The sequence below is a fragment of the Cavia porcellus genome, unplaced genomic scaffold, assembly GCF_034190915.1.
Source record: "Cavia porcellus strain 051 isolate PalLab524CR breed Dunkin Hartley unplaced genomic scaffold, mCavPor4.1 scaffold_11, whole genome shotgun sequence".
NCBI classification, from domain to species: domain Eukaryota; kingdom Metazoa; phylum Chordata; class Mammalia; order Rodentia; family Caviidae; genus Cavia; species Cavia porcellus.
Window position 1 is genome coordinate 20,480,805 of NW_026947494.1, and position 16,479 is coordinate 20,497,283.

The following is a 16,479-nucleotide window of genomic DNA, read 5'->3' on the forward strand; positions in this document are numbered from 1 at the left end:
ATAATGTAGTGTGATGTGTCCTTATTCATATAATCTGACCATGATTGTTATTAGGTCACATGGGGCAGGGTTGGGTTTCTCTCACAACTAAATTACTGTGAAAAAATAAGCATTTATGGTCAGAATGACATCAACCCTTTAAACTTGAATATTAGAAAGACAATTATTGTCCAAAAGACTGAAATAAGTCTGCATTAAGGGTGTGTCAGCATTGCACTCTGACCTACTCCAAAAGCACAGGGTTTTAACTAATCAGTGAACAAATCTTTGGCATTGTTTATAATACATGCAGTAGGGGAGTCTGATTTCATCCTCTTGATCTAATAAATTATTTATTTTATAAATGCATAGCGAGAAACTTTAGAAACATGTGAAATCATTTGTTGGCCGGGAACCTCCATCATTCTTAAAAACTTTGGATAATTGATTGGTGGGATTTTTATTAATTAAATGTTTTTTTTATTTCTTATTGAATTAATCACCGACTGAAGAAACGAACTTTGTTACACATAAATGTGTAATGCATTTTCAGAAAGTTGACATAATTGCAACTCAGTATCTTAATGGAACATTCAGCATTATTGCTGTTATTACTAGGCATTTTCCAAATCACAATGGGAGGTAAATATTTTCCATTAAAAGGTTATTTCAGCCTAAGATGTCTGAACTATTATTTCCTGTGAAACTCAATAGCACGAATGCAAAAATGAGAAAACGTACAATTCTTATAGATATTTCTTTAGTGAATATGAACAAAATGAAACTGCTGTGTTGCTGGTATCTTTAGCACAAAAATGGAAACGTTTTAAATTTGTTTGAATGATACATTTTAAATGTTTTAAGAATAACCAATACTTTTATTATGAAGTTTTTCGTGTACCAGAGCATAACGTACCTGGTCAAAAAATATTCTTACCTAAGTTATATTAATTTGGTCGGAGTCTTCAGCATTAATTATAATGACTTTACCTTCTTACCTGCATTTAACAGAATTTTGAACCAAGATATTTAATTCATGAAGAAAGTTTTTCTTCCTAGGAGAAAAAAGAAAGCTGGAGACAATGTAGTTGTAAAAACTGGTTTATTTTTTTAAAAATAAATACAAAAATATAAATATAAAACATTAGCAGATAGAATTTGATGAAATGAAATTGCACAAACGTCTGTATACCAGATTGCATATCACACCTACTAACACCACATGTACATACTTGTAAAATGTAATGTACAGAACAGGATATACCTTAGTTCTTTTATTCTTCATCTTTTTTTTTTTTTTTCTTTAAAAGCTTTATTCGCAAGGGCAGGGCATGTATCTAAAAGAAGGGGTTTGTTTGTGAGGTTCCTTACGGGACAACTATCCTGTTCATGATTCTGAAATTATCATTTATTTGCTAAGATGGTCAACACTGAATTTCCATAGCTTTGGCTCTTGGAAGCGATTAAATAAACTGTCGTTTATATTTCATGAGACATCCTACAGAAAAGAATTAATTTAATTAATCAACAAATTAAGACGTGAATGGGGAAAAAATACTGTGCTGAGTGACAGGAAGTTTCTTCTGGGTATCAAATATTGTGAAGAGGAGAGAGTGTCCAGAGAGCTGCTTCCCGGCGTGCAGCGGAGCTCGCCAGGTTAGGAGTCCTTGTCGCTGTCCCCGCCCCCGTACATCTCGGCCAGCTTGTTAAACCGGGGACCCCACTCCCGCAGGTACTCGTAGTTCTGGTCTCCTTCCGTAGTACCTGATTCCAGCGAGCTCAGCGACTCTGCGATGGAGTCGTTCCCCTCGTAGGCGTAGGTGGCCAGCGAGTCGTAGGGGGGCGCTGTGGGGTCCAGGTCGTGCTCGCGGAGCCGCTCGTGGATGAAGTCGCGCACGTCCGCGCTGTCCGGCGCCGTGGGCGTCCTGCGCGGGACGAAGAGCGCCTCCGGCACGATGTCCCGGCGCAGCTTTTTCTCCTCCATGGCTGCAGGATTCCTCAGGGTGCCGATGTCGAAGGCCTGGGTGTCCTCCTCTCCGCCCCCTTCGTCGTTATAGCTCACGATGTTGTCTCTGATGTCTTCTTTAGATAAGATTAGAGGCTCTTTCTTCCTCTGTCTTTTCAGAGCTGCAAACAGTACTACTATCACTTAAAAAAAAAAAAAAAGATAAGAAGATGCATTAGCAATCGATTGGAACCATTCATGTACACGGAGTTATTTAAAATTTGCATGGCATCACAGTATATTACTTTTGATCATCAAAATTTGGGAGTGGTGTGGGGGAGAAGGTTGAAGCCAGGGTGGGCTTCCTCATGAGCAAAGTTTCTGGTTTATTTTTAAAGTAATGTGAAATAGTCTTTGAACACAGTGGCATGATTACTCTTTTTCTAAGAGCTCTTTAGTTTCGGATTGTATAGAAAATATTGATCTTTTGGAATAGTGACATAAAATATTATGTTTGGATAAATTGAACTCAGCTTCAAACGAGACAAGAAGGTCCGAAATACGCCCGCGGTTTTTACATTCCTAAACAATATTAGAAATCAATATCTTTCAAGAGACATAGAGGAATAGTAATAACTTCGTGATGGATTTAAATAGTTTTTACTTTATTAAAAGAAGACTTTTATTATTGAAAAAATAAGCAAGTTATTTGTACATCAGATGGGTTTCTAGATTTATAATGTTTTCCTTGGAAATATATATCTTGTAATAGAATTTCCCCTAAATTGTTAGTGCATATAACATCAAGAACAAATTTACCTGACTACACTGAATTAACTCCAGAGTCATGAATTGGAGATGATGCCTCTTAGGCAAATATAGATCCACAAGTAGAAACTATATTCATTAGAAGATACATATCCAGATTTCCATAAAAAGCAGTAAGTTTAAAAACAATAACATTAATGTTCATAATAGTGGGAATAACATAAACAATAGGAAAAAGTTAATGTCAAAATCACCTGATTGCTTTAGAATTTCATATACCTATTCAATATATCCAAACATCTTGGTCCTAATCCTTTAAAATGATTTGGAGAGACAAAGGAGGATGATAAATCTGACCATTTTAAATATCTCTATTTAGCCTCTTGTAAGAGAAATACTGAAAGAATATGGGGATCATAATATTAAGACTAAGTTTTTAAAAAGTGTATATAAAATGCTCTTCCATATTTTGTATGGCAGCAAAAGCAAAGGATGTTTCTATTATGATCAAAGAGATAATTTGGACTGCAAGTTTTCTTTCTCTTAGTGTGATTAAAAATGTAAGTCATGATAAAGGCAGAAAAATGCAGAAATCAGAAATCACTCCAGTTTTTGAGTAAATATCATTTGCTTTTGCCTAAGTTCATGTACAACCAAAAATGTATGACATAAAGCCATGAAAGTTGACTTTGGTTTATTTATTATCAATCTAAGGATCTTAGGGGAAAAGAACTTCTACAAATGAAAAGACTGAAAATTTACTAAGAGCAGCTTCAAGTCCAAGATCATTTCCCTGCTTCTGGGAATGTCTGCATATTTTTTGGTTAGGGGAGATATCACCAACAATAGCTTTAAGCTAATGCAAACAGAGAATAAATTTAGTCTGATTTTTAATTCAAAGGCAGTTAAAAAGCAATTTACCCTCGGTTATTGAATCAAGTGTAATTATGTGGAATGCAAGCAAATCAGGTAAAAAGCTATTTTTATGTTATTTCAGTGAAGATATAAGACAGCAAGGCCTGCATCCTGGCCTAATGAAGGAAAGAGTTGGAAATAAAGTTATAGATCATTGAAAACCTGTGAATACAAGGAGTCTCTCGCAGGAAGGTACTTTGACTCAAATAATCATAAGGATGTGGCCTTGGAAAATGTTTCAAATATTTGCTGCAGTTTCTTCATGTATAAACAGCCGTTAATCACTTTACAGACAGCATACATTTTGTCAAATAAAAAATTATTTCATTTTATTTATTTATTTATTTATTTATATATCTTTTATCAGGAATCAAACTCATGACCTCACATTGCCAGGCAGGCACTGTCTCACTGGCAGGAAAAAATGTTTTTAATTGAGTGATAATTACAGCCTTTGATATACAATAAACAATAAAGTCTGTGACCATTAATGAAACTTTACTAGGAATTTTTATTTTTAATCTGTATTTCAACAGAATGACTTTATTTAATGATAGATATTAAAGTAAAATACATTTAACAGATTAAATTTTTATTTTAATTACCATTAAAATATGTACATTTAAGTACATTATTCATATTTGTATTCACTGATTCAGTTACTGTAAAGCAGGTTTATGAGCATCTTTTTATTATTGGAAAGTAAAATTATAAAAATAACCTTATCTATTTTATACATTCTTGTAAACATAATCATGTTTATTATTCTTTGATATACAGGGGAAAGGCTCGTTCTACATGATTTTCCATACTAATGAAATATAAAAGTTATGCTTTAAATGCACATTCTCACATCCTGAACTACATAAAATTCTAGAGTAACCAAAAGGGTAGTATATGCCTGTCCCAGCTACTTGGCAAGTTGGGAGACTGAAGTCATAGATCTCAAGTTCAAGACCAAACTAGGACACTTAGAACCATATTTATAAAAAGAAAAAAATAAAGAGCTGGGTATATAACTCCCGAGTACAGCATCCCTGGTTTGATCCTCCCTACTGCAAAAACAATAACAATACATAAAATAAAGTTGACCATTTCATTCAAACCTTTTATGAATGATCCATTTTTATTTAGTTAAGCACAATACTAGACTGTGACTATGATGTGATAAATGTAGCAAAATTGAATCCTTCATTCAGTTGCTTAAGCCAAATTAAATATACGATGATGAAGTTATTTTTAATATATTTTTATTGCAAGTCCGAACTTTATAACTTGCTCTTTATATATCATAAAATATTACTAAAATTTAAGTATTATTTTAAAGTTTGAAATAGAGGCTAAATTATTTCATTTAACTTCACCTTGTAAGCATGAAAATTTGACAGTAGCTGAGTACAGGTTTGCTAGCAGGACACCCTTTTATTCTGGCAATTTTAAAAATTGTGTTTCTCACAATAATGGGCAATTTAAACCTTGTATTGTTTAATCTCACTGACGTCTGCTCATATCTAAGTTTCAGTGTTGGAGTTGAAACCCAATTACATTTCTCCAACTTGTCCAGCTCCTACTGCAATTCAAGAGTGAACTAGCATATCACCCAGAAACAAACAGTGACATACAGTATGCTTTTACATCTTCAGGAGAGCAATAATAAACCAAGTACAAAATAATCGGGCAACTGGTCATTGATGTCTCTTAATTTTTTCACTGGACATAGGCTTCAAAGAAAACTTAAATCCATCATAATGTTCATCACAAGTTGCAGGAATTGCAATTGTGTACCTCCCCTCTTTCCAAAAGCTATTCTCTGCTCACTTTTCTTGGCTTTCCTTTATTTAATGTATTGTAGTAAAAATATATTTTATGACTATACATGCATATTGGTATTTTAATCTATAATCTATAAAAATATAATTACAGTATACAATATATGTTGGTATCAATTTACACCTGAGTTCTGAATTCACATCCAATAAATAAAGTCCCATGACCACTGTCACAGAAACATCTCTTTACGTATCCTTATATATTCTTTTGTTTATTTGTTTGTTTGTTTTTTGAGATAGAGTCTCCCTATATAGTTCAGCTTGGCCCTGAACTCACTATATAGCCCAGCCTGGTCTTGAACTCAATATGATATAAGCCTCATATTTTATACATTCTGATCAGTTAAAATATCTTACTATAAACAGTATTCCATATTTAAGGTACATAGCCAAGTCTGGGTGTTAGCTGGGGACAGATATTTTAATAGTGACCTTTCCTACTTAGCAGCACGCATAGTATAGGATGCCCGCATGTCTTTCAAGGTCCTTACCCAGCAGAATAATGATGCACAAGAGAATGGCAATCAGTGCCCCGGTGCTGAGGCCCGCAGGCAGGAGTAGGGCCTCAGCGCTGCAGGACTGCATGTTCCCTTGGCTGTCGCAGGCACACACACGGATGGTCAGTGTGCCTGTGCTGCTCTGGATCGGGTAATCGTTGTCTGAGATCACCACAGGCAAGAGATAGGTACTTATTTCATGTCTGTTGAAGCCATTCTTTCTGGTCAAAATTCTGGCAGTGTTGTCTAAAATAAATAAATAAATACACAAATAGTTTGGAATAGTAAATTTGTGTCTTATAGTGGCTGGTTTGGTGTAAAAATAAAATTACATTATATAAAACTATTATAAACCTTACTAAGTATGTATAATGCAATTATGTGAGCTAAACTAGATAGCTCAAAGTCTAATATTATGAAATATTTATTTACCACATGTTCAAATAATCATATTTAAAAATGATGAATTTGTAATAATGAATCATTTACCAACTTTATATAGATGCTAAGATTTTTTGTTTTCTGAAAATCATATTATTTTTTATTTACACATGCATTTGTAAATGCAACATATGTTTATAGATATGAAGAAAATGATTGTGTACATTGTATAAATTGCTGCATTGTTCCAGTATATAATCACCAATGAGAAAATTATTTAACATTTCTGAACACTGCTTTCTGTTTGTTGAAATTTAAAGTATGTGTGTAACATAAGGTATTGGTGGAAGACAAGAAGATTTGCATTGTTCTTGGAGTGTACATAATAAACTTCCAGAAAGATACAAGGATTTAGTAAATGATAATATTCAACTATGTAGTATAACTCTACTGATTTTTTCTCTGACATGGTAACTCATCTAGTTATTTTGGGGATGAAAATTTCTTCTAGCCCTAAGTAACAAATACTTCAAAATACACTGCTGGTAATACCTTTCTATCTTGTTTCTTTATACAAAGAATTTAGTCTTGCTTAGCGAGTACCTCAGAACTATTTAAAATGTCAATTTAGGAAAAGATGTTGGTTGTTTGCTAAATAAAATAAATAAGACAGAAAAACAAAGTGACCAGGTTTTGCAGGAATAGTGGTTGAATAGAAAACAATCTAAATTACTAGTGTGACATTTACTGCATCAGTTGACTATATTAGCTTGGAAGTATCAAAATAAGATACACTTAGGGGTTGGGGATTTAGCTCAGTGGCATAAGTGCCTGCCTTGCAAGCAGGCAGTCATGAGTTCGATCCCGGTACCGATTAAAAAAAAAAAAAACAAACATACAGTTAAGCAAAACATCTATTAAGATGTATTACGGTCCATTTTTTGTCATTATTAATCTCATGCTAATATTAGCACGTTTGTAGATGGTTTTCAAATTTTCTTCTCTAACCTTTTAAACTTTTTATAAATTTATGAATCTTAATTTTGTAAACATTTCATACTTTGAGTAAAACACTTTTTACATTACAGTAATAACTATATTTCAAATTATTTTATTAATTTTTACAGTCATAATACAATGTTTGATCTACCACAGAAACAATAAGCCAATTTAAAAAATTATATCACAGTGTTAAAGGCATTTATAAGTATCTTGATAAATATAAGAGAAGTAATATTAAGATATTTGTGTCAGTGTAATACCTTTACTCTTTACCTAAAAACAGAAAGTGATGAATTTACGCAGGATTGGATTAACTGTTCCATCAGATTTTAATGATTTTCTGTGCAGTAAGATATTAACATTGATATCCGTGTGGGCTTTTCTCCTGAATTCAGTAACTTATATAGAATCAAGTACTTTTCCTAGCATAATGAAATGATAATATTTGTCAAAAATTAATTAAAGTCAATCTTCAGTGGTTTCTCCAGTTAACTTTGAAATGCTGTGTTAAGACAATATTGTTTCAAGTCTATATTAACTTTTAACATGCAGTGCTCAATTTCACATGAATAGAAAAAAATTAAAAAGAATAAGAAGCAGGCACGTTATTGTCTAGTCAGTACTGTCTTTCAGTATTGTGAATTCAGTACTAAGGACAGTCTGAACTATGAAATTTGTTCGCCAAGATCAGCAAACTAAAATGTACAATTTGTTTATCTCATATTCAAATTCAATTTCATACTTTCTAATTTGAACTTGCCAATTATTTTTCCAATCCATTAACCTTAGCATCATAGAGTGACAGAACGTATGGACATTTCAGATATTTGGAATTAGGAAAAACTGATTTCAGAGGATTCTGTATCTTCAATTGATTCATTCAAAGATTATATTAGATGCTTTATTGCAAATAGTTGCAACAATGTGAAATGATTCACTGTCTCAAATGATTTTTGAGAGCTTAAACAACCAGTAATAACTTACTGAGAGTCCAGCTTTGCCAAGATGTATCACACATTATAAATAAAGTACTTTAGCTATGACCATGTAATTACTAGGCCTGTTTTAAAGTACATACGTCTGTAAGTATTCTAAAACAAATGTTCATTTTAGCAAAGACTCTGAGGCAATACATTTAACCTAAAACCTTATTAAGCACAGAAAAACCTAATGATGTATTTTTGTTTAATCTATAATAATTCTAATCATATGTGTTTGTCAAGGAAAAATACTGCTAAAATGTTAAAAGTCATGAGCATTTTTATGGCTTCTTTAAATGCATATTTGTAACTTTTGGAACACACAAGAAATAGAATTTGAGTTGTGAGATGTGTGTATTACAGAGGACAGCAGTATAACATGTCATTACAGCAATGCCTTTGCCCTGAATATCTGCAACAGGCCTTTGTGGCTTTTCATTGTATGCCTACATGGTTCAAATGAATCCTCTGTTGTTAAATATCATTAAAGTTTGCATAGCAATATGCCTTTCGTTTTTCTATTCTTCTGCTCTACCTATCTTTGCTACAGAAACTACTACTCTTTCTAATAATTTCAACATTGCATCATTACAATACATGTGGACCCCTGCAACTTACTGTATTAGTTTAAGTTCAAGATAGTACACACCATCCAACCAGTCAGTATTGTAATATATGATTATGCATCTGAGGAATGCCAAATTTGATAGCTCAAATCAATAAGATTATATTACCTATATTTTAACGCTTACCAAAGGGGAAATTTTCTATGAATGTCATCTTAAATAATAAAGCAAAAGTTCTACAGTTTACCTTCATTGTCCTGTACTGTGAAGTTTGGATTGATGGCAGCTAAACTGAAGAAAAATTTTTGTCCACCTAAAGGATCATCTTTGTCTACAGCACTTATTGTCTGTATTAGCTGCAGAAAAGAGAAGGTTATGTAGCAATCAAACTTCCACATGCATAATCTGGTATGTAATATGCAATTTTAACATCTCAGTCTTATCATATATTTTAAAGACACAATCCATTTTATTCCTTGTGCAGGAATGTTTGAGTTAATTCAACTTTTATGATTAGTTATTTTAGTGATCTTGCTCTCTTTCCATTCATATAATCTCTGTATCTCTCCTGAAAATCATCTTTCCCCCTAAAATGATAAATGGTAATGTATTCTATTCTTTGAAATTTTATAAATTCAGACACATCATATGATGTTAGTAGGTTATTTTATAAAAATTTTAACAGTGATCTGGAAGAGTATATTTAATATTGAAAAACTAAGGAAATTATTTTGAGTTTGTCTTCATTGTTTTTCCAAAATGAAGGTAAAAATTCCAAAAGAAGATGGTCATTTATGGGCAACACTTTGTGTTACTTTTAAGAACAAAGATTTGAACATTATTTCTACAGAAAGTTTTCATTCAGTTGTACTTTCAATAAAATTACAGTTTTAAACTTTTAATATACATTATATAGAGCAATGGTATATAAGGACCATCTCTAATTGATTTATGAGGTACTAAATAATATAAGGAAGCTATCCAAGAGCAAAGTAGATAATTTAATGTACTAATTAGGAAACTCTTTTTGTATATAAGATTATTACACAAATTCACATGGTATATGCAATAACATCAAATATGTACGCTCTTAGAGATTCTGTTAATTTGCACATATAATGCAAATTTTATTTTTGTGAGAGAAAATTTTATATGGGCTATAAAGGTTTTTATATGTCTATATATCTATATATAGTTTTATAAATGATCAAACATGCTGAAATTAAGAGGAATATATGTCTACTGCATTAAGTTAATTGAATAATTTGTGGGTACTAGATGAAAATTGTTGTTGCTGAGATTTTAATTTGGGGCATGACTTTAAATATTAGAGAATGCATGCAAAAACTTAGGTAAAATAATTAGAAAAATGAAAACAATCATTATAATCATCACAATCATTTGTATTAATTTATTTTTCTCAAAAATATGTTATGGCAATAAAATGCAATAAACTTGAAGCATTATCCTGCTTAATTGCAGTTCTAATCATTTATTTCAAAGTGAAACAAGAAATGTAATTAACCACACAAGAATACTGTCTAAACATAATCAAGAAAAATATGTTTAAAAATTTGAATTATTGTAAAACAATTTAAACAACACTTTTACTAAATTTGAACTACAATAAGAATAAGTGGACTGATAATTATAAAAAGTATATTATATATGTGAATAAATTAAAAAGAAAAAGTAAAACTAATGCTACTTAATACTATTTAAATTTATTAATTCCAAAATGTTTTTTGGCTGACTCATTTTTATTGAATATAATATTGCTTCTGTTTTAAATTGTTAGTTATGAAAGTAATGTGAACAGAGAAAATGGCATATGTGAAATAACACCACAAGTGCTAGGTTAGTAGAAATTCTTAGTCACTAAGATTAATATGTTAATGCACATATAGACACAAAACTGCCAAAGTTTAAAAATAGATTTAAAGCTCTTTTAAAATAAAAACGTACAATACTTCAAGGTAGACATTTGTAACAATAATTTCAAACTAAAATACCAGTTCATTACGGTTCATAGTAAAACACTTCTGAGGACAGATTTTTGTATTTTTATCTAAATGTATAAGAAGGTGTAAATATGTACAAATAAAACTGAATACATATATTTTAATCAAAGATTGTTGCATCACTGATATACAGGACAATGGTTAATTGATGTACTATCATTACATATAAAAGGACTAAATCAAGCACATTAATGTTTCATAGAAAACAGAACCACATTTGGAAAACTCTCGATCATATTAGAACACACTTATGGGTGCAAGACATGTCAGTTGCAAATGGAGTCACTCCCTTTAAAAGATGAAGGGCTTTTCTTTGGGGCATAACTTGGCCTCTCCTGTGCATCTTTTTCATATCCAAAATCGTGGGATTCTCAAACATTCATTCAGTATCACACTACTTTAATTTTGATAGATGTGCCATAAGGAATTGCAGTAGAAACCAGGTGTGGACAAACACACAGCAATGAAAGCCACGTCCCCTGACTCTCTCAAGGTTCTCACTGCATTATTTCCACTGGGGCCCAAATTCATTTCGGTCCTAATCCAGTGCTCCAATTTGGAAACAAAAATAACCTGAGGATATGCAGTATTCATTCTGAGCCCATGAAGAGGAAATATAGGTTAAGTCCTTCTTGGCAATGAAATATTTAGTTTATATTTTTACATATTTTGTTAATTTATATATAGTTTCACTGAATGTGAAATAATGAATGGATTTAAGATATATAGTATGTTTAGTAATCTAATCATTATTTATTGTTTCCCCTATTACAACTTCCTTTTTCCTTTTCCAGAGTGCACAAAGAAAATTCCAATCAGCTCCTCAAGCACCATCAGTGCTATCCCTAAGCATCACCCCAGTCAAAGGTTACCTATGTCCCATACCCCATATTCCAGTCAAAGGAGCCAGCCCAACTGCCACGGGTTGGTTGTGTGTTCCTTTCCACATCCTCAACTCAATAAACCTGTTCATTTTGTACTTTTTCTTCTCTACTGCACCAGAACACTCTAACAACAACAATAAAATGCAAGGCAAAGCAATAGAAATGAGGAGGGAGTGGCAATTAGTTTTATTTCTGTCTTACCAATTTGTCCACACACCAAATGAGTGCAAATATTCCCCATGTTAGTGTTATAAGTGCTACTTAAAGAACACTTAATTTGCAGGAGTATCAACTGGACTGAGATACACTATAAATAACTAAAGCGTACTCAGAAATCCTAACATGTTCCTGCTTCCCTAAGAAGATAGGAGACCAAGCTAAGAAGTGAATTTCCCAAAAGGTGCAGTGAAGTTTGTCAAATTACTTTGATTTGGTCTGCTTGGATGTCATAACACAGAATTCTGTCAGTTAATATGTAGCAGTTTTAATTAAACACAACCATGTTTTATCCAATAAGACCAAAGTGACAACAAACAGTTCTTATTAAAAATAGCAATTCGCATTAAAAACAGTATAGGAGGCTAATATTCATGCAGCCAGTTAGATAAAGATTATTAACCACATCCTACCTATCAAGTGTAACTGTCTTTTTAAAAACAGTCCTTCACTTAAATATTTATTTCAGTATGCCAGCAATTTTTTAAATGCCAATCAAGTATGGAGTCATTATTAAGTAGACCATAGTTAACCACAGAAAATACATAGGAAAATAAACAGAATTGTTCATTTTGTATATTTCCAATGTATTTGTAAATTTGTATTTATAGTGATTCAAATGCTGTGAAAAGATATCTCTTGAAAATGAAATAGAATAATCATGGAGGGAGCAATACATGTAGTAGTAGCAGTATGGGTAATTTATGTCTTAGCAAAAAGATTTTAATTTATGTCATGCTGAGCCCATCAAGTCGAGGGCTATTTGGCATGGTATTTTTAGAGTAGATATGTTTTCATTAAGAAAGAAATTCAAAGAAGCTAAGTCATTTAAGTATTTCAAATTAAATATTACCATAACATTTTAAAATAAGAATAAATGAATCCAATTGCAGCAATTTTACCACGTCAAACAATGGCCAGGCTGTTGTGTTCCTGTTAGAGTCTTAAAAGAACGAATTTGAGTTATGGCACAATATAATTTGCATAAGAAAGTACCAATGACATTGATGTTTATAAAAGCATTGAATGATGTCAAAACAATACAGTTTTGCAATGGCTTCTCTTTAATAAAACAGATTTGATTTCTAATTATCATTTATAACATACAATCTCCTTCTGTGAAGATAATGCTCAACTCAGTTAAGAACATTTCTTTCAGCCATATATGCTGGAGCTTTTTGAACAATAAAATGAGTCCATTGAGGAAAAATTATAAGTAATTATAAACAAAGGTGATGCAGGAAAAATGTTTTAAAGAATGAAAACTTATCATTAAGCATTTCCTGTATTGCTGTAACTGTGAAAAGCAATATGCAAATTTAAAGATCAAATTTGACTACCCTCCTTCAAATAAATATTTGCATATATATGAATATTGATTGTTTTCATGATCCTATATATCTGGATTTTTCCAGTTTCTCTCTCACTTTTCACTTCCCTAGGAGTTATCAAAATATATCTCGTGGTACAGCAGGGGTCCTGAGGGCTATATTCTTGTTATTAAAAGTTCTGAAAGTTAATATTACTTCTTGTTTGAATTTTCGCTACAATTAACAAAATATTTTGTTCATTTTAGTGCATATCAGTTATATAAAGAGTGGGTGTCATTTTACCATATATATATATATATATATGCACATAATACACTTTGATTGTTTATATTCTCTTACACTTTTCTTACAGTTTTCTCACAGTTAATGCTATTTCTCATACCTCAACTTTTGTGCCAGTGCTAATTTCTGCATTATGACTTCCAAAGAAGCTGTGATTCTGGTACACTGTTATTTAAAATATTTTCAGATTCAAATACATTGGTCACTTTTTAAAGATGTTATTTTCTAGGTATGTGTTTAACTGTTTAATCATTTCTCTCAAGATTGTGGAAGAAACTTTAGCCCACACTTAAAATGGGTCCATGTTTCTAACTCTGTAGGTGCTCACCTGTCCTGGTCTGGCATTTTCACATACAAAAGTATCATAGAAGACAGCGAATTGGGGGGCGTTGTCGTTAACATCCAGAATTCTCACAAAAACAGCCACACGAGTTGTCTCTTTGGGATTGTCTAGAAAGGAGAAGAAAATTTTGTTTAGCAAGACATGCTTGCTCATCGGATTTAATTTATATAGGCATCTTGCAGATATTAAATGTTCACACGCAAAGAAAAGTTGAATTTGTTCTAACATACTGAGCAAATGCAATAAAGAAAATTACAACAGAACCTAATTAAGTACTCATGAATTAGATTGTTATTGGACACAAGAGTGTTATTGTTATTTTGGAAAGTCTTTGTAAAAGTACAGCCCGGTGATACTGATTTCAGATTTTATTTGTATCATTACTATCACAATATATAATAGGAACAGCTATTTAGTAGATCTTTATTATACATCACTGTATCATTTAATTTTTACCCCTTTTAGATGAAAATATAATTACAAATAATTATTTGACCAAGGTCACTATTTTCTAAGAAGCAGTTGTTACAGTAAGGTTTATTCCTTTGACCACTTTTATCTCTAAAATATACTTTAACAACTATTTTTAAGTCTCCATTCAAAACTTATAACATATGACTAATTTGAAAATTTTTTGGATATTTTACAAGAAAATATGAAAGTTTATTTCATTACTGCAGTCATTACTGATATCCTTCTAAAAATCTAAGTATTGTTTTGTATAACAATTGCTTCCAAACTATTTCAATACAATTGCTTCCAAACTATTTCAATAAGATGAAATATTATTTCTGCTACAAATGCTAACATCAAGGCATTCAAATTTTGAGATAAAATGATACATTTTAAGCATGCTTTATCTCTAAATGAAATCCAAAAATATAAATATCTCTTTAGGTTAGATTCAGGTAGCAACCTTGTATTCTTCCTAATTGCATTATCCCAATGAGGACTTTTCAGGAAGTGTCAGTCATATTTAAGACTAGTTTCATACCTAAGATTCAGATTGTACTAGTTCTTCCTATATAATGTAAGCATTTCAGTCTTTGGGTATCGTTAAATTTCTGTGTAATCTCTGGAAAATTCAAACTGGGAAAGAAATCTGCCTTCTCCTGTTCATCAAGTCCTATATAACAGCCAACAAGTAACCCAGAGTCCAACAAACAACTGCTGAATGGATACAGAGAGTTGTATTGAGATAAACAATGATATAGGATCCATTCACGGGAGAGAGATTCTTTCATTTACCACAACGTGAGTGAAGTGATCATTACATTGTGTGAAATAAGCCAGAAAACCAAGGGGCACATGGTATCTTCCTATGTAGAAATTTTAAAAGTTTACTTCATAGAAGTTGAAAGTAGAATCATGATTACAAGATGTGGGAGAAAGTATAGAACAGGAGAGAGGGAGAAAAGTACATCGATGGTCAGGACATTCCCATGAGACAAAAGGGTGAATTTCTGGCATGACACTGCACAGTGTACTTTAGCAAGAGTGGCATTTGTACTGTATATTTCAGAAAGCTAGAATAAAGGGTTCTGAAAGGTATCACCATAAAAATGATGACTGTTTGAGAGGATAACTATTAGCTTGATTTAAATATTGTATGCTATACACATATGCTGAAAAACTACATGTTTATTTGTATTCACTAAAAAATAAATTTTAATAATAGCAGAAAAAGACAATTAGCTAAATACCAAACAAACCAATAGAAATTTTAGGAAAGTTATTCAATGATACAAACCAGTATATGCTATGAGTACTTTTTACTTTTGAGAATTTTTGAGAAATTTTTGAGAAATTTACATGAGTACTTAAATTTATCTAAATAAATTCAAATAACTTTTTTAAAAAAGTTAACATATACAAATAGTATGCATGTTACAGCTTAGAGCATCTCTTTTTATGTAACTGCACTATAATAATATAGAATAATGAAATGGATAATGAAATATTTAAACCATGTATAAGAACCGGTATTTTAGCAGGCACATTTGCAAGGCTTAAGTGTTACAAGGAAAGATGACAGAGCTATAAGTTCACTTAAACTATATTCACATTCCTCCAATCTTTTCAAAAAGAATTTTTTTGAGACAAGGTCTCATTATGTAATTCAAACTGGCCTCCAACCCACAGTGGTCCTCCTGCCTCCGCCTCCCAAGTGCTAAGATTATAGGCGTGTGCCACCAAGTGCAGCTTTGAAAAGAAATTTAAAATGCGTGTCCTTTTTCACCTTCCTCTTCAGTGTTACTTCTGCCCTAATGCATGCTACTAAGGTCCCGCACTGTATCCGGTGTGGTTCTGCTGAGGCAAACAGCGCAGGTCCTGGAGTCCAACTGAGTTGCTTTGATTCCCAAGTCCAACAATGGGACTTCGTCAAGCTTACACCATTTACATCTTTCCAGTGCATGACTGCTAAGTTATTTGCTAGTACCAAGAAACATAATATTCACATGTAAATACCTGGATATTTGATGTTATGGAGAAGAGTGTGAGAATATCCAGGATTTTAAGTACTGTCTAAAGAAAATTTT

The 16,479-nt window shown here is 32.0% G+C and overlaps 1 protein-coding gene across 1 annotated transcript in view; it reads right to left on the reverse strand.

Moving 5' to 3' along the window:
• Positions 1-1,064: 1,064 nt before the first annotated feature.
• The window catches only part of Cdh10 (cadherin 10), a 161,223-nt gene continuing 145,808 nt past the window's right edge, over positions 1,065-16,479 (reverse strand). The window contains exons 9-12 of the mRNA XM_063258018.1: positions 13,925-14,046; positions 9,110-9,218; positions 5,928-6,179; positions 1,065-2,127 (exon numbers count right to left, since the gene is read on the reverse strand). Coding sequence (XP_063114088.1) covers positions 1,637-2,127; positions 5,928-6,179; positions 9,110-9,218; positions 13,925-14,046 — 974 coding nt within the window. The 3' untranslated portion in view covers positions 1,065-1,636. The remainder of the gene's footprint in view (positions 2,128-5,927; positions 6,180-9,109; positions 9,219-13,924; positions 14,047-16,479) is intronic.